Consider the following 18,752-nt stretch of genomic DNA (forward strand, 5'->3'; position numbering starts at 1 on the left):
AAGCCAATGAAGGATTGGCTCTTGAAAAAGTATTTCTATCTTTCTCAAGTGTCCTAGCAGGTCTCAAAACCTCAGCCCCACAGAAATCTTATGAAGGGGGCTGAAAGTCCTTGTTGCCCAGCAACAGCCACGAAACATCACTGGTCTAGAAGAGATCTGATGGAGGAATGGGCCAAAATAGCAGCAAACCTTGCGAAGACTGACATTAAGACCTGACCTCTAGTGCTACAAACTACAGAGCTACCCTTTTGTTATTTTCAACCATTATTTATAAATACATTTATAAATAATCCTACGATGAGATTTCCTGGATTTTTTTTCACAGTTTTTCTCTCTTAGTTGGAGTGTCTATGATGAAAAATGATCTCTCTAAGTTAGATAACATGTGCAATCAGTGGCTGAATAAATAATGTTTTGCTCCACTGGCTATAATTAGTTTAACAGTGAAATTTATTTACTGTGTAACTATATTTTATTTATATTGCAAAGCACAGCTCTTTTATTGGTAAACTCTTGCATGGATCTGTTTCGAATGCATTCATGTCACATTCTGATCTGCTGTCAATGGAAGTGCAGGTCTGCATTAGTTAAAGACTCATAGATAAATACCTGGAAAATGAACTGGGGTCATATTCATTTATTAATATGAATAAGGTTGTATTTTGTAGAATAAATGGGGATATTTGAGGAATTTTTTTTTGAAAACCATCTCATTTGACATGCCTTTATTTCTATCCTCTCAGTTGATCATCTTTTCGATGCGATGGAGCTCCTTCTCCCTAACATTAGCTCCACCAGGAGCACCAGGGACCCTCTGCATCCCCCCACTGCATCCCAAACTAACTGTAGCATCTTGGATCCACAGTGGGGAGCGCTTTATCTGCACAAGACAGCACACCTGGATCTACAGCTGTACCAGGACTTCTACCCCTTCTGGGTCTTTCTGATGGTGAGATTGAAAATAAAAAACATGAATCTGTCATCTGTTACTTTCTGATGTCTTTACATTCAGATTTGAATCCAATGCAGCACATCAAACCTCAAAGCTGGATGCTTTTCCTCCTTGCTGCAGGTCTCTAACTGTGTGATGCTGGTGGTTGGTGTCCTCCTCAACAGTCTCGCTCTGTATGTATTTTGCGGGACCTCGACTCGTTCCTCGGCTTCTGTGGTTTACACCATGAACCTGGCTGTCGCTGACCTGCTGGTGGCGCTGTCCCTGCCCGCCCGCATCGCACTGTACCACAGTGGTGGCAGCTGTGTGGCCTGCTCCTACGTCCACACCTTCAGCTACTTTGTCAACATGTACTGCAGCATCTTGTTTTTGACCAGGTGCAGGACTTTTTCCCAACAACTTGGGGGGCTTATCTATGGATTAGGGCCACTAAAAAAAATGTTTAATAAAAAGGTTAACTGATTTTTAAATAATATTTCAGTTTTATATAGGAAAAGTCAGAATTCTTTTTTTCTCAGAATTCTGACTTTAATCTCAGAATTCTGACTTTTTTTTCCTAAGAATTCTGACGTTTTTCTCTGAATTCCGACTTTAGTCTCAGAATTTTTTACCTTAATGTAGATGGGCACCATGAAGGAAGAGATGTAGGAGCACTCAGCTTCACTGACAAATATATGAGTTGTTTGACAGGGCCAGTAACACATTGGTGGAAAATTACGGAATTAGGTGACTTTTTACGTGCCCGAGGGGTCCCTGGTGATGCTATTTCATTAATGAAGGAGCAGAAGGTGATTAAAACAAGAGAGCTAGTTTATTCTCTAAAACAGACATGGCTACAGCTTGATGCTAACATGTTTTTTAGCTGTCAGAATTCAGTCAGAATTCTGAGATTAAAGTCAAAATTCTGAGAAAAATGTCAGAATTCTGAGAAAAAATTCAGAATTCTGAGATTAGACTCAGAATTATAAGAAAAAAGTCAGAATTGTGAGAAAAATGTCATAATTCTGAGAAACAATTCAGAATTGTGAGATTAAAGTCAGAATTGTGAGAAAAAAGTCAGAATTGTGAGATTAAAGTCAGAATTCTAAGAAAAAAGTCAGAATTCTTAAATTAAAGTCAGAATTCTGAGGCACAAAAAGGCATATTATACTGAAATAAAATTTAAAAATCAGTTAACCTTTTTTTTCCATAGTGGCCCTAATACTCTTCCATACAACCGTTAGTTTCACAACAATGGGGAAAAATACAAATTTAAAGAGCTCATGAAATATAGACTTAGACAGATTTTATTTTGTGATTTTGTACACAAGTGTAAACAAAAACAAAATCAAATTTCGTTAAGTGCAGCTCTCTAGACTATTTCATTTTTTAAAGTGCAGCCTTGATAAAGGTAAGCAGCAGTATAGCCTTGAATTCCTCTTCTCTAACAAAATTTATTTTAAAAAAAATCTTTGCGGCTTTTAAGTCAATGTGGAATAACCTAACTGTATATTTACAGCAGCATTTTGCACAGCTACTCAGTTTAACAATTTTTCTTTGGATATCTGTGTTTTGGGTGCCTTAGCATCCCCTTGTGGTGATCAAAGAGTACTGCAGCGCGAACTATATAAATCAGGGCTCTTCAACGTTTTCCAGGCCAAGGACCCCAAACTCTTATGGCGAGATGGAGTGGGGTCCCCCTAATTATATATATTGTTTGAAATTGTGTTATATAAAAATGGTCCTGTAGTCACTCTATTACAGATGGAGTCATGTATTGACAGTAATTCTGCCCTGAGATTATTAAAGTATTCCTAATTATGATTCCTTGTTGATGGGACAGGTGGAGGGAAACGGTGGCCAGCTTGAAAGAGCTCCTGTGTGTCGCTGAATGTATGCATTGATGACTGAAAGACATCTTCTGCCTCCATCTATCTGTTTACTACAGTGTGTTGAATTCATGTTAATGTGGATTTAAACACATTTCAATTAGTGGGAAAAATTGCAGGGGGGAATATAAAATACGTCTAATAAACCAAAACTTTTGCAACCACAGAAAGGGTCGCGGATCCCCTGTTTAAGACCTCTGATATAAATCATTATGACATCAACAAAAAGGCCGGAGCTAAAGGGGAGGGCATGGGGGCACGCCCCTTAAAATCTGATCTTCACCCCCTGGATAGTTTTTGTGTTACAGAACCAGGGCCCTCCTATACACTAGTGGTCAGGTTTGTTGTTGTTTGGGGGAAGCCTAGTGATGGTCAACAGCAACTGATTTTGAGTGATAAATTGTCTTCTAATGTCCAGTCGGAAGCTACATTTTGGTCATTTATATTTTTCCAAAATAATTTGGCAAACACCGTGAATCATCTTGTGAGCTCAACTGGGGTCAGAACCAGAAATTTGAAAATGGCTGCTGTAGATTACCTGGCTGGTACTATGCACAGTTGGAGAGAGTGCAAATAAAAATTAACTCAAGTAAAAGTAAAAAGTACTTAAGGAACACTTCCTTTTAACTAAAAGCTACTTAGTTTCTGTTTTTGTAAGCAGAAAATAAACCTTCTGTTTCGTTTCACAAAGGAAAAGAGGAGATATTGGCTTTAAACTGTTATCAATAACAAAATAAAATGTTTCACAGAAAACATTTAACTGATTTTGCATCAAAAATGGTTATTCTGTTTTGGTAAATGGCCTATACTTGTATAGCTCTTTATATTGCTTCTGTTTTCAAAACATTCAATAACTGCTTCATAAACACGTTTCTACACTGACATATGTTTTAATTTTGGTTAAATTGTTTATAACTGACTAATTAAATGCACAAAACCTATATCGTTTGTGCCTAACATTTACTTAAATACATCTAATATTTAGAAACAATGGCGGCTCTACACAAAATGTAATAGGGTGTCTAAGATGGGGTCAGTGATTTTTTATTAAATTTTTTTGCCATGGGGACAACGAATAAAAGAATAACACACACACACACACAAAAGAACAGAGCAAGAGCTGATTTTTTTAAAATTAATTAAGTGAGCCACAAACCTTTAATTTTTAAATAATTTCCAACATGTTATAATAAAATGGTATGAGAAAAATCAGGTACAGCCTCTTCTGTCAGTACCTACCATCATAAGAAAAGGTTTTAGTATTACACTTTAAAAAACACTGCTCTAAAAAAGTAAACATTTCTTAAAATCGGTGTATTTGCCATAAACTTAAGCAGATAAATAAGATGATCTAGTACCAAAAAAAAAGAAAGATATTGGCCCTCAAAACCAAGTAATTACATTTATACTTACATATTACTAATTACATATCTGAAATTGTTTTTTTATTTTTAACCCAAACATTTTTTTTTTTTCCAAAAAATACATTCATAAACAAAGGTGAAGGTTCATGTATAGTAATGACTTTTAAGGTGTTTGGCAATCATACTCTGATTAGCAATAATCTTCTAAACTACCTAGATTACCTTTTGCTTGCCGTAATCTAGGTAGTTTTAGGTAAACATTATTACATTTTTGTGTAAGCTAAATATGTACTAGAAGATTATTGATATTATCAATGTGAAGAATATAGATACCATTATGTATAATTACGGTAGGTCAAATGTTTCTTGCAATAAAAACAAAAAAGTTATAGCCAATCAAAAAAAAAACAACCATAAGGTATTCAATGAAAACAATCCATGGGTTAACTTGAGAAGTGATTGAATTATAATAAAATGTCGGTCAAACTAATTGAGTGTGATTTTTGTTTTTTTCAGTATCTGTGTTGACCGCTATCTTGCTGTCGTCCACGCTGCCAGCACTCTGCATCGATGGAGGACAACTGGAGCAGCCAAGGGTGTCAGCGCCGCTGTGTGGTCCGTTGCAGTTGTGGTCACCTACTCCTTTCAGGTGAAGCTTCACAGAAACGATCAGCAGCTTCACCTGTCACGCTGGAACACATAAGAAAAAAATAGGCAGAATAGACGATTTTCTACAGCAGGTTAAATGCCTCACAGACATATTATCTATATCTCTGTATGGCACATGTACACCTGCTGTAAACATGATAACTGTTATTAAATATTCTGCATTTAAATTTTACTGCCTATTTTTATTTTTATCACAAACACTGATTCTAATAGTTTTTATGAAGCAAATGTTAAAAACTAAAATGTAAAAAAGGAGCCTTTAAAGAATCAAGCTAAGTTCTACAAGTCATTTTATCACATACATCAAGTTCAATATTCATTCAACATTAAAAAACCAATGCATTCCAATATGTTTAAATAGCTGCTAATAGTACTGTGTAAGCAAAACCAAAATAACTATAACTGATAAAAGCTGTCAGAGTAACTAAAAACTGCCGCACCCTATCACCGCCGCTTCCTTCAGGGCTGCAGCTCAAATAAATTCAATCTAAAAGCAGCCATTTCTAAGCTGTGTTGCTTTTAAAAGACAAACAGATCAAGTTCACAGCAAAGCTTCATTTGACCCTGGAAAAAAATACCTCAACATGAGTAACCTTCTTTTACAAGAAGAAAGACTGAAAAAATCCAACCAAATTATTTTTTTCTCAGCTTTTATTGTCATTACACTGTCACAAGTACAGAGCAATGAAATGAATGCTCTGCTGTTAAACGATCCCCTTGAGGAGCAGTGGGCTACCATTGTGCGGCACCTGGGGAACCGTGTGGGGTTAGGGGTCTTTTTGCTCAGTGAACCAGAGTGGCAGTCTGTGGGAGTGGGGCTCGAACTCAGACCTCAAAGCTCTATGCCCTAACCACTACGCTGCTACTCCTCCTTTTACTAAATACTTTTATGTGAGAGTAAAAAAACAAAAAATCTATTTTGCAACATTTATCAGTACATAAAAAAAAAAGAAAGGTTGGACTAAAGTATTTCTGTAATGTTTTCTTTAGAAACATTTGGAATTTGTTAGATGGCTTCTATGTGCAGATTTTGCATGAGAGTACTTATCCCCAGTGTTAGGTAAAGTGGAGGAACTATGATGCTGTGGGCCTCTATCTCTTCAATCTCTAGAAATCCACCTTTATAGAATTTGAAAGATTTTAAATTAAAAGCTGATTGTGGTCCAGTAGCTTTCTTCCAGGCTGTCAGTTCCCACGCCTGAATGTTGTTGAAGCTGGCATTTTGTCACATACTTTAAGGATATTGCAAACTTGGATTCTACAATGGATGCCATGAGGCTAGAATACAGGCAATAATAATTAACTTATATAACAAAAGGGCTGAATCTCTGTTTCCTCTCTCATGCAGACCACGGCGTTGAATTTCAGCTCATCTTGTATGAACCTCCCTACGCACTTCTACCTCACTGTTCTTGAGTTTCTCCTCCCCATGCTGGCTGTGGTGGGATTTACTCTCCGCGTCGCCTGTTTCCTCTCCTCCAGCCATGGACTGATGCCTCAGCGCAGCAGAGCCAGGAGGACTCGTGCCGTTAGGCTTCTGGCCACCGTCCTGGTGGTTTTCACCATTTGCTTTACTCCGTTCCACCTCCGTCAAGTCCTGGTCTACTTCCAGGTAAAGCCCACAGGAGACGGTGATGGGCAACTTGGGGCAGGACACGTGCTGGCCTATCACATCACAGTGAGCCTGAGCAGCCTCAACAGCTGCCTGGATCCTGTGGTGTACTGCTTTGTGACAGACAGCTTCAGAAGGATGTGGAGGATGAGGAGGAGGATGAGGAGAGGAAGAGATGAGGAGGTCAAAGTTTCAAGCGGCATAGAGGGAGAGCAGACTTCAGTCAAGAAATGTTCGGGCACAGCCCTTGCGATAGCTCAGAGCGTGGCTACGCTGACCCTCAGCCGCACGCTGATCACTGCAGTCAACATGGACCAATCAGCTTAGAGTGGAGATCTACAAGATGGAACATCCCTGAGAGGACATGGCTGCACCATGACTACACATTCTCATCCTCATTCACCACTGAACGGTGCTGCAGGATTATACTAGTAACATTTCTCTAGTAAACATCAGATCCAGTTAGAAATAAGCTCACCACACTGGAATGTTAGAAATGGGGCCTTCTAACAGCAGCTATGATGTTTGGTGTTAAGAGCGGATCTAAAAATAAAAAATGAATTAGAAATATTTAGAGCTGCTTTAAATATCTTAACAGAGCTCTAAACAGGAGGTAGAGAAATCGGGCGTCAAAGTCATGAAAATAATTAATCTTTTATTGCAACAGCAAATAAAACAGGTATCTAGAAAAATCAGAAATGCTGACTAAAACAATCATTTAGAAAAAGATGCAACATATAAAAATATTTAAATCTAAAAAAAAAACAAAAACATATTGACTTATATTTCTTTTTTTTGACATTTGCTGTTATATAATGTTTCAAAGCGATACCAGGACATTTTATTTTGCTTTTAATAGTTAAACCTTTAGTGAAATGTACAATGACTCAGTTTTTGCTTTGTGTATGTTTTGATTTTTGTTCAAGTTAATGTCTCTATCCTGGGTTTATACCTAATCACTATTTACTGACTCATAAGTACTGTTAAATTTGATTCATCAAATGGTTAATAATAGTTGTGTTCATTTTATTGGTTGAAGAGGGTCAATGAGCATTAAAAAGAGTTTTGAGGAACCAAGATTTGAATGTGACCTAATTCAGCTAAGGTTTTTCTCCTTTTTTGTTTTGTTGTTGTCACGTTGTCATTTTTTTTTTTACCTTTGCCAAATGGAACAGGCTAAAAGATCAACACAAATAACAAATAATACCCTAAGATGTTTCCCTGTATTACCCTGTGGATCTGCCTCTCACCTTCTAATTAATTTAAATAATTTTACAATTAATTTTTAATCATTTTACATGAATTTTATTTCTTAACCATAATGTTTTTATGTAATTGGTATTGTAATTTAATCTTGTGATTTTATACTTGTGTTTATTTTTAAGGTTGCCTTTTTAATATCTGGCTGGGGGACTACCGATGAAAATTAGCACTCCTTAGCTAACTTGGGTATATTTACATTTTTAAAATGTTTATTAATGTTCACTGTCCCCTTTCAAATAAACAATAAATGAAATAAAATGAAATTAATAGATAGATAGATAGATAGATAGATAGATAGATAGATAGATAGATAGATAGATAGATAGATAGATAGATAGATAGATAGATGTAAAAAAAAATGTGTAAAAAAAATGTGTAAAAAATGAAATGGAATATTTCAAATGTCAATTAGAAATAAAAGTGCTTTCCTAGAGTTTGTTTTCTATGATATCAGGATGCTCTAAATGTGTGCATCGGTTCATCTCTCTCTCTCAACTTGACACAGTTACCATCAGCAGTGTCACATGAGTCTGGGTCAGACACTCAAACATCCAAAACATGAGTTTCAGGTTCCCTCTCTGGTTTCTGCGTACAGAAACATCCAAAGGGATCAGCAGCTGTGTGCGGGACCTGAATCTGCAAAACCAGCTTTTCTCTCCTTTCTGCTTCTCTTTTAGCATCCTTATCGTAAACTGCTTAAAAGATGTTGAGTTGACAAATTTAGCCAGTAAGAGATAAATTACCCATCAAATAATTTAACACCTGAGATATATTATGTTTTATTCTATTTTTTAAACCTAAAATCTGTAGTCCAAACACTTTTGAGGAGTTATAGCTGTTTTTATTTCTTTTTATATTTGTATTTTTCATTATAGAATGCTTACTGTTGGGTTTTTTTTTTTAGGTAGACAATTGTAAGATCTGTCCAGGTACAACAGATGAAAAAATGTCTTTTGGCTAATTCTGGTGCATTTGCAGGAATGCTTATTAATGTATGGTGTCCCTGTCAAATAAATAAATAAATTACAATAAACTACAAATAATTTTCCTCAAAATTCTGCCCAAAATACCCGAATATGACAATTTGAAAGAAAAAGCTTTCTTGAGATTGTTGTACATTTTAAGCTAACAATATACACCTCAAGGATAACGAGTGGGAAGAAAGCTTCATGGTACAGGACGTGCAAACTTTCAGGATGCAAAGGTTTGAAAGAGTTGAAATGACACTATAAATATGAAACTTTAAATGTGCAATATTTGTTTTGGTCTTAAAATCAGTGTTTTTTTTATGCCAAGAGCAGTATATCTTTGCACATGATTGTTCAGTTCTGTTAGTTTCTGTTTTTCAAAGTTTGCAGCTGGAGATTGGGAAGTATGGGGAAAACCTTTCATGTGCAAGATAGATGGTTAAAAATCTGCTTACATGTCAACTTTTTTTTTTTAATCATCATGCAACTTCAATTCAACTTGGTAAATTTTTCCACTTCTCCATATTTTGTTTTTTTTTTCTCCCCACTTATTGTTTGTTTCTGTTCTCTTTCGTAGCTGATCTGGTAAATACTGGAATATGCTTGTATGTAGGATCAAGGTTCTCCGTATCATGTATTCAGTGCAACAAATTTCTAATTTAACTTTCTGATTATTTAATCCCCCTAAAAAAAGAGTGTAAATATGGATCAAACGTTTACATTTACCTTTTGTCAGATAAGACAGATTGCTATCCACAGCCTTGACCTTCTATAAACTATGACCAGTGGTGGTTCTAGACCAAATGTACCAGGGGGCAAGGAGGGGGGCAGCATGTTTTCATGGGGCCACAGAAAAGCATGAAATAAAAAACAGGGCAAGGGATTCAAATATATTAAGATAGCTGCATGAAGTGAAATTTCTACTCAATTACCGTATGTTTAATTCAAATTCTATTTCTTATGAGGTCAATATACAATCATAATTTAGGAATTTCACATATTTTTACATAATTTAAGTTAAAATGACCCTTTTCTATAAAATCAGAATTATACCTCAAGAAAAATTGATAAATTCAGCTGTAAAAATGTGTTCATTTTTTTTTTTTCCTTTGTTTTGAAAAAAAAAATTTAGCACATGAAAACCGGGATCCTATCTCAATCCCACTGAAGCTATCACCTTATTGTTTTTAAATAATTAGTAAAACATAATTTGTAAAGAAAAAAAATGAAACAAATCCAAAGGACCTATCAGTAACCATGTCTGTTCCAGCGCATCATCATTACAACTTCTTTTAAGTATTATTTCTTCAGTACAGGGGCCAGGACATGATTTACAGGGGCACTGGCCACCGTTAGCCCCTGTCTAGAACCACCCATGACTCTGACAGCATTTTTTTCTTTATGTCTAAATTTACTAATCAGTAAAATAATAAGGTAAATTGTTGTTACATTGCTCTGGTGAATAATGAATAATAGTATAAGTTTGAAGCATGAATTGATATTTTTTTTACAGCTACATGTACAGTATCTTGTACATAGACAAGTAAAGGTCCAGCTTTAAAGGAAACCAAAGCTCAGCCTTGGCTGAATGACACCACCTGCACACCTTGCTGAGAGGAAGACATCTTTTCACCATCAGACCTTTAAATACCTCCTTAAATATCTTCTGGTTTCATGTCTTATAGAAAGCACCTCACAACATTGCTCACAGTATCTCACACTTTTTAGATGTTCCCTAACCATACAGCTGCATTCAAAGACTTTGTTGTATAACCCATTATTTAAGAGTAATATTGATCAAATATTTTTTTGTCAGCCTACCTCTAAACCGCCTATTATGTAAAAATGGAATATATCACCCACTGTTGGGGATATTTACAGGAGTCCTTGTATGTTAAGGCCTGCTGTAGCACTGAAACAGCACCTTTGGCAGTTTTAACGGCCTTTAAAATGTTGACTCAGCCCACCTGTATTGTTCAAACTCTTAGATCTTTCTGCAACATTTGACATAGTAAATCAAAATGTTCTTTTGTCTGCAGTTTGACACCTTGGTGTAACAGTTACCATTATGGCCAGCTTTGAATCTCGTATGTCTTTCTGTGTTTCTATAAAAACAAAGAAAAATATTATTTTGCTCTGCTTTTTTAGTTGTTCGTAATTTTAATATTCTTTCTTATGTTATTGCACATTAAATTGAAATTCCACACATATTTCAACCAAAATATGTTTTGGCTGGATCTTGGGTCCTTTGCGATTGATATTGAGGAGGTGCATCTATTTGTATTGCTTTTGTTAATGAAGTTTTCATATTAACATTGGTAAGAGGAAATTTTATGTAAGTTGTGAACAAAAGTAATACAACACTAAAGGGGGAGGGGTAAAATATGAAAAAGATGAGAAGTCAATGATTGTTTACTTCTTAATAGCTTTTAAAGGTGCTTTCCATACAGTGTTCATCCAGAGTCCTTCTTTATGAAGGCTCAAGCATATTTATACAGAAATATACAGGCTTTATATAGAAAACAGAACTACTAACAAAAATAATCATCTTTTTCATAGCAGCAAAAAAGAAGAAACTAAAAGAGAAATATGTATATTTACATCTTTTCAATGAACAAGGCATATTATATATATATTTTATAGTACACGGTGTATAACTTCTTTCCCATTCTTTACATATTTACCTATTAAAATCCAACTCTCTCTGATTTTATATATATATATATATATATATATATATATATATATATATATATATCACCATTACCAAACAAAAACACTTGAGGCACAGCCACACTCTGCGTTTTGACAGGTTGGACGAGCTATGACTGTTCACACTGGACGCAAACAGTTTCGCAGAGTCTCCACATTCATGCAGCCATCACCAAAACCAACATGGCGGCCACAAAAAAAGTGCAAAAGCTAGACTTCTGAGTGGCTCAGCCTGAAACATTAAAGAATAAGTACAAAAAATTTCTACACCAGAACAGAGACTCGTCTATTTCAGTATTGCAGCTGACATTTTCAGAGTTAAGTGTAAACCAGGCGATCGAGAAACAAAAGAACAAGAACTAAAAAAACGAACACTGAGATGACAGATTATAAAGCCTGTCCTTTGCTTAAAACGTGAACAGCACACCCTGACATGGATGCACACGGTCCAGTTTATTTCTGTAACATCTCCCATGACAAGAAATGAAATAGCTTTACTTTTGTCAAAGTGAAAAGTGTTGTTTACAGACATAAAGTTCAAAAAAATAAATATCAACAGTTAGTTCTGTCGTCTGCAACGTAGCTCCACTACACTGTGTTGCTTTTATTTATTTATTTCACTTCTCATGTGCAAGTTCTGAGCAACCTGGCTAGTTAAACATCCAAAACAAGAATTTCAGCTGATATCAGCCAACATTCATTTTTAAGTCACAAGATGGAATCAAAGGTTAAGAACTCAATCTCCCAGCAGGCCAATGGAAGGACCGTGCTGTCTGAACATTCATCTAAAAGGCAGAAAAACCCCTTCTTAAACTTTCTTGCTACATTGGAGCAGAAACACTGAACTTGCACTTCAAGTTTTTGCGTCTCATCAGAAAAAAGGAGCTTCATGTTAAAGGTCAACCCACATCTATGAACATCCCAGCTATTAAAAAAAAATATGACAAATGCCACCTGCTGCTTGTGTAAATCTGAAGGAGAAAAAAAAGTTGCATGCTTTGTTTGAGCAAGCAACTTTTTGTTTAAAAAAAAAGGAGACACTAACATCAAACCATGCATTTAAATAGGCTCATGACCTGTTGGGACTACAAAGGAAAAAATAGCTTGTGCGATTTGTACAGAGTCTTACTTTGGTGTTCTACACGTGCAAATTGCTGCTGCAGCATGCAAAGCTCCAGAACCCTGCTGTAGTTGTGTGTCCATGCGTTAAATCGAAATATATATTGCTCTCATGTTAAACGATTCAATCCATAAAGCACATCCGGTCATCTCTCATTGTCCTACATCTCTTTTTCTTTGTCTCAAGAAGCGAAAAACACATCTCTGCCCAGACTTGCTAAATTTACAGATCCTTGCAAAAGGTTTCATACCTTCTCAGCTTTTCCAGTGCAAACAATTGCATCCATGATAAAGTGAAGCTTGATGGAGTTAAATAAACTTTCTTTTCCAACCTGAAAATCACACACAGTTCCAGCAGGATGACTCCAAAGATACAGCCAGAGTTAAATAAATGGGAGTCGGAGGATATAACGGGACAGGCTGCGAAAATAAAAGGTTAAAGAAGGGTGAATACTTTTGCAAGGTATTGTCTATTAAATTTAAAGTACCTGTAAATACAGAAGGTATCTAATCTAATGTTGAACAGGTTGAAGTGGTCATTTCTTATTTTACTTTTTTAATCAACCAATATGTCTTAATTGTTTTACTCTAAACCTACAGAAATTTCCGCTTCCAATGTAACTCAATCTCTCCTTCCAACTCTCAGTGGCCTAAAACGATGCTCTTTTCTCCAACAGACATCAACGCAAAATGCCTCAATTAGAAAGCAAAGACTGTTTCCACTCATCCAATTTGGCCCATTCATGATAAATAAATGCAAAACTTGACCAGAACACAGTGTTAGTTTGCATTTCTCTGGTCTCCATTCTGCTGTTTGCCTCCTAAACCTATGGAAAGTGATTTTAAATAAACACTTTTGTTCTTTCTGAACTAGTTAATAAACTGTAGATGTCTCCGCAAAGTTTGCTGACATGCTTACAGCATAAAGGAAAATAAAAAAATTGGTTTGCTTGTCTACTTGTTAACCTATTTGTAGCCTTGCTGTGATAAATTTAATTATTCCCAGTTTTCAGTAGAATAATATGTAATGCCCTGTAAACAGCATACCTTGCATCTTCTTTTTTTTTTGTAGAATTTTACCCAATAAACATGTTTGTTTTTTTCTGAACAGGTAATATGACTGAACAAGATAGCTCTCATGCAATAAACAGAGAAAGACAAAAACAGCATTTCTGTAATGAGGAAGAGAGCAAAAGCTAAACATCTGCAATCAACTTGGGGCAGAGACTGATAAATAATCCCCAGGAACCAGGCTTTGAGCTCAGAGGATCAGAAACACCTCCTCCAAAAGTCTTTAGAGTCTTAAAGCTACTGTTGCAGAGCGCAGTGAAAGTCCCGCAAAGCTGAGTGCGATGTTTTGGTGAACGCAACGCCTCCGCTGGAGACAAACACAGCATCAGCTTCAGCATTTCGAAGCAAAAGTTTGATCAAGTTGACTCCAGGCTGAGGAAGAACAATTTTCAGCATTTTTTTTTTTTTTTTTATGATTGCAGCTTCATGGACTTATGTTCATCAGCAGTGTTCTGGGTTAAAGTGTCCGTTTGACCCCAGGTGAAGAGGTGTTAGAGTTCGTGTTAAAGTGTCCTTATGTTTTCTTTGCAGCCTGCTGCTCTGAGGCCTTAGAGACCCAAACAGCCACATCATAAACAGACCAGCATGATGCTCCTTCCTGGATGACTCGGATGCATCTGCAGATGGATCTGAAGCACTGGGAGCAGCTGATCTGAAGTAGCATAGGTCTTCACAGCAGATTGAACTAATAGTGTCAGAAAAACCCTTTTAAAGCAAAACCCCTAAAATGGTCCAAGATGGAGGCACATTAAAGTCTCTTCTGATGATTCGCTTTCGACAAAATCAATGTAGTTGTTGTTTGCAGGCCAATCAGAGGGCAGACTCGTTCTCCGTCTGACAGGAAGTGGTGGTGGTGGCTGCTTTTCCCGCTTTGTTGAGCTTCAGGAAGCTAGGTTTCTCTATCACCACGCTAACGGGGCAGTCGTTGCTGCTCGGGTTTTCCAGCGTTGTCAGGGCCTGTTTCTCTGAAGCTTTGGTAGAATCTGCCTCCCTGAAAAACACATTAACATCTGGTTAAGATTGTAGGATTGAATGGAAATGATCCTGTTTAGTCTCTGGATGAAACCAGCGTCCAAAATAAGCCTTAGAGGTGTTGCTAGGTAGATTTCAAGTCCTTTCATTTTAAGCCCTTACCTGCATTCTCTATTTTTACCCCCATAGGTCTGAAGGGCAAGCTTAGTCATACTGGACATTAAACACATTCATAGGATCATATTCATATCATAGTCACATTATGGCCCTGTCCCAATTCTATCACTAAGACTTGGTTTTTCGCGTTCACCTGTAAGGGTATTGTGTCGCTATAATTTTAAGAGCTAGGGGGAAGTGCCCTTCAAGCCTTAAAATGATCCCTTCAGGCTGAGGGTGGTCATGAACGGTTGTGACTCACACTGTGTTTACACAAGACATAGGTGAACACGTCACTGATTTTTTATAGGTAATGTATTACTGCCACCTACTGGGCTGGGGTGTCATTTTGCACCTAGTAGTGTCCAATATCTTAGGGACTTCACTTGCACTTCCCTCATTGAGTGTACTTTACTTTCTAGGGAACTCAATGGAGTATTGTTAGAGCCAAGAAAGAGGAATTGGACTGGGAGTATTATTGTCATTACTGATTCCACTGAGCTTTATTTTTACCAGAACCAAAAGGTTTGTTTTAAGTTGCACTATGACCCAACATTCAACAAGCCTCAAACTCAACTCTGATTTACTTTTCAACTTTTCTTGACAGAACTGGTTGAATTTTTTTTAAACCAATCGGCTTTAAATAATAGATTACACTTTTGAACATAGTCAAGTTTGGGATTCATGAAGGATATTCCAGGATGTTTGCTTCAGCAAGTTTTAACTATTCCAAACTTTGTTGTGTCAAAGTTGAATCTACATTTATTAATATTGGTTAAATTTCATTTTTGTCCAATATTTTTTTCAACTCATAATTTGTTAAAAAAAAAATTGGCTGTGCTTGCATTTTCTCTAGTGAATATGTTTCTCATGACACACAAAAAAAATCCTATCAGGTCTAGGTTATTCATAACAAGCAAGAAAAAGAGTAAGAATAGCACCGGATTTTTTAAATAAAACCATACTGTTAAATCCAAAAAAGTTAAACAACAGTCCACTGAACTTAGTTTCCAAGTTAGAAGATATTTCGCTTCCCATACAGGAAGCTTTTCCACTCAAAATGTCAGGAATAGCGTTGAGTTGGAGGCTTTATACAGTAGCCCAACATAGCCTTGTTTTTGTTTTGAAAACATGTAAATTGAAACGGACGAACGGGTCCACCCTTTTGAATTAGGGTCATTTGGCTTCTTTTGTTAGCCCGCAATGCCCAATACCTGTCTATGTCTCTGAAAGGGGTGTCGTTAAAAAGAATTGTTGGCTTGGCTGAATAGGTGGGATCTTCTGTTCCCCTGTAAAGGGGTTGGGGTTGTGATGATAGCTGGAAGGGATTAACTCAATTGCTGCATAGTAGATTTTTGAAAGCTGAAGTCGGAGTCCACCCCGTCTGTTTAAGGTTGTTTTTTCTTTCTTCACACATATGGCTTCCTTAATGCCCCTCTCAAACCACCAATTTTCTTTGTCCAAAATGTGAACATTCTGGCAGTCAAAAGAATTACTTTTGCCCATAAGGTATAGACGTACCGCAGAGTGTTAATTGTTACAATATACAACTGGATGTGAAAGGGTGTGTATACTTTGCATCATGGCTTCTTCATCTCCTACTTCACTAAGGATCTATTGGTTGGACTAATGATAATAAATTAGTTTTAGCCCGAGTTATACATGAAATGCTCAATTAGTCTGGCCAAACTGCCTTGTTTAAAGACTTCCAGGCAAAAAATAGATACTTTTTACATTTAAAAGGCTTAACTAAAGCCATAGTAATTCCTTTAATAGCCCCTAACTGGAAAACCAACAAAATACACGTTTATTTAAAAAGATAGATTTTTTTAGAAAAGAAAAGCAAAAAGATTTTTGCGCATTTACAGTCCTGTAAATATTTTTTTTAATCATTACTTATTCTGTGAATAATTTACCATCTACTGTTAAGAAAACAAAGGGGATATAGCTCACTTTTTCTTTGAAAACACTTTAATAATTTAGCTAGAATGACTGAATGAGAGCACCCTATAGCTAGGTCTAGGTGGTCCATTTTACTAATGGAAAATGTTTTCACATCAAGTTTGTACCACTTCTGTAGTGCAGGATGGACATCAGACACTCCTGAACTGATAGGAAAAGAAGTATTTTTCTCACCCATTGTTTGGTGTTGGGTAAATGACAAGGAAGCAGGCAGTGAAGAACCCGAGAAGAGAGCCCCCAGAGGCCACCATGGGAATGACTCTCACACTGCCAACAGCTTCCACCACAGCACCGAGAGCGGAGGCCACCAAGATCTGACTGATGTAGACCTGCAGAAATCACATCGTTCCATCGTTATACCAAAAAATTTATGAAAAGTCATCTGATGCTGTAGGTTCAGCGGTACGACTAGCACCTTGGAAAATAACTGATTCCATATGGTAGGAGTTAGAACAAAGACTACCAAAAAGTCTCCATAATAACTTATTTAAGGCTTTAGCAGCTTCAGCAGGTGAGCCAATAGGAGAGGCATCTGACAAATTTGCTTTTTTGCACTTCAGCACCAACACCCATCTGGGTCTGGGTGTTTACTCTGAACTAATTAGTGTTTTGCAACCTAAGGTTTAGCTTCAACCTCCTGGTAAGTTAAATACAGTGTTTAATGGAGTATGAACACCCACCTGACAGGACAAGATGGCGCAGTCAATCCCAAAGCCTCGGCGGGAGTTACCAGGACTGTGCTTGATGTACTGTGGGAAGGTGAAAGTATTGACCGTCATTGTTCCTGAATAGCAACTGAGTCAAACAATCTGGAGCTAAACGTCTCAAATTAACAGACAGAAATATGCAGAAGATGATGAACCTGAGTAAAGGTAATAATGCAACATCTTCTAAACAAACACGCTTTTTACATTTCCAAAGCAGACCGTAAGAGTTTCTGCACCTCTTTCATTTCATGATACTGTCCAAGCAGCGCATATGGACAGTAGGAGATACTCATGCAGATGATGCCCATGCTGCTGATCATCACCATGGCAACGTACACATTAGGGAAGATCGCCATTACAGCAGTTCCTGTTAAAAGAGGACAGGAAATGTGACTTTGAGCTGAACGTATCCCATCTCATCCAGCGTATGTGTAACGGTTGCTCTTACCTATTGAGAATCCAAGAGTTCCCAGGATGTAAATTACTTTGATGCTCAGGTCAAAATTGTCCAGGTACTTCTGAAGAATAGCTGAAGACAAACATGATTTGACTTTAGATTTGAAGTATAAACACAGAGAACTCCCTAAATATTCCAAATACACATCAGTGTAGTTACCTGAGCAGATAGCAGCGGTCATGGCGTATATAACCAGCCCCCAGCATCCCATTTGAACCCCTTGGTGGTAATTTTCCAATAATGTTGAGTTAGTAGGAGCCTGAGGGAGAAACATTGCTCATAAAATTCCCCATAAAATGAAATCTGAACGTTACATAACAGTGTAAATGGTATTCTTTCCAGTATATTGGCTTGACCTACAGTCAGACCCGTGGAAATTTATGAAATGATGGTATAATTTATAGAATGAGAAATGATTATCTCACTTTTTTAAATGAAACATTTATACTTTTAATCCTAATATTTGTCAAAAGAAAATAATAGATCAGAGCTTCCGATGTTTCTATATGATGACCTTTTAACTCCAACCTAAAAATTTTAAACAAGACAACAACTAAAATCTTGTTATATCTACAGATGAAGGTACTTATGGTAAGACAAAATGTCCAAAGGGGTACACAAGGAAAAAAAAGTTTGGGAAACACCATGAAAAACAGCATAGAGCAAAAGATGTCTTCTAATCTAATGCCATGATGAAGGCTTATATCCTTGCTTATTTGACATCTACACATATTTAAAATCCCTCATTTTTAAATCTTAAATACGTGTCCAGAAAACAGGCTATTTCAGGCACAGTTTGTAGTTTGATCTCTCAAATCTTACATTTGCTTTTAAAACAGTATATAATACTGATTTAGTAGTTAATTTGTCTGCTAAGGTTTTATTTGATACTTTCTGCAT

General features: G+C 36.7%; 2 protein-coding genes across 2 annotated transcripts in view; one reads left to right on the forward strand and one right to left on the reverse strand.

The window, feature by feature from the left end:
- Positions 1-763: 763 nt before the first annotated feature.
- Positions 764-6,792, forward strand: LOC107096199 (G-protein coupled receptor 20-like). The gene is made up of 4 exons (XM_015392753.1): positions 764-949; positions 1,073-1,329; positions 4,701-4,833; positions 6,202-6,792. Exons 1-4 carry the CDS (start codon positions 764-766, stop codon positions 6,790-6,792), a joined length of 1,167 nt encoding a protein of 388 aa, XP_015248239.1.
- A 5,219-nt stretch (positions 6,793-12,011) lies between these two features.
- slc45a4 (solute carrier family 45 member 4) overlaps positions 12,012-18,752 on the reverse strand; it is a 57,618-nt gene continuing 50,877 nt past the window's right edge. The window contains exons 11-16 of the mRNA XM_015392770.1: positions 18,012-18,111; positions 17,844-17,924; positions 17,632-17,762; positions 17,369-17,437; positions 16,863-17,017; positions 12,012-14,589 (exon numbers count right to left, since the gene is read on the reverse strand). Coding sequence (XP_015248256.1) covers positions 14,409-14,589; positions 16,863-17,017; positions 17,369-17,437; positions 17,632-17,762; positions 17,844-17,924; positions 18,012-18,111 — 717 coding nt within the window. The 3' untranslated portion in view covers positions 12,012-14,408. The remainder of the gene's footprint in view (positions 14,590-16,862; positions 17,018-17,368; positions 17,438-17,631; positions 17,763-17,843; positions 17,925-18,011; positions 18,112-18,752) is intronic.

The sequence above is a fragment of the Cyprinodon variegatus genome, unplaced genomic scaffold (assembly GCF_000732505.1).
Source record: "Cyprinodon variegatus isolate N-32 unplaced genomic scaffold, C_variegatus-1.0 Scaffold605, whole genome shotgun sequence".
Classification (NCBI taxonomy): domain Eukaryota; kingdom Metazoa; phylum Chordata; class Actinopteri; order Cyprinodontiformes; family Cyprinodontidae; genus Cyprinodon; species Cyprinodon variegatus.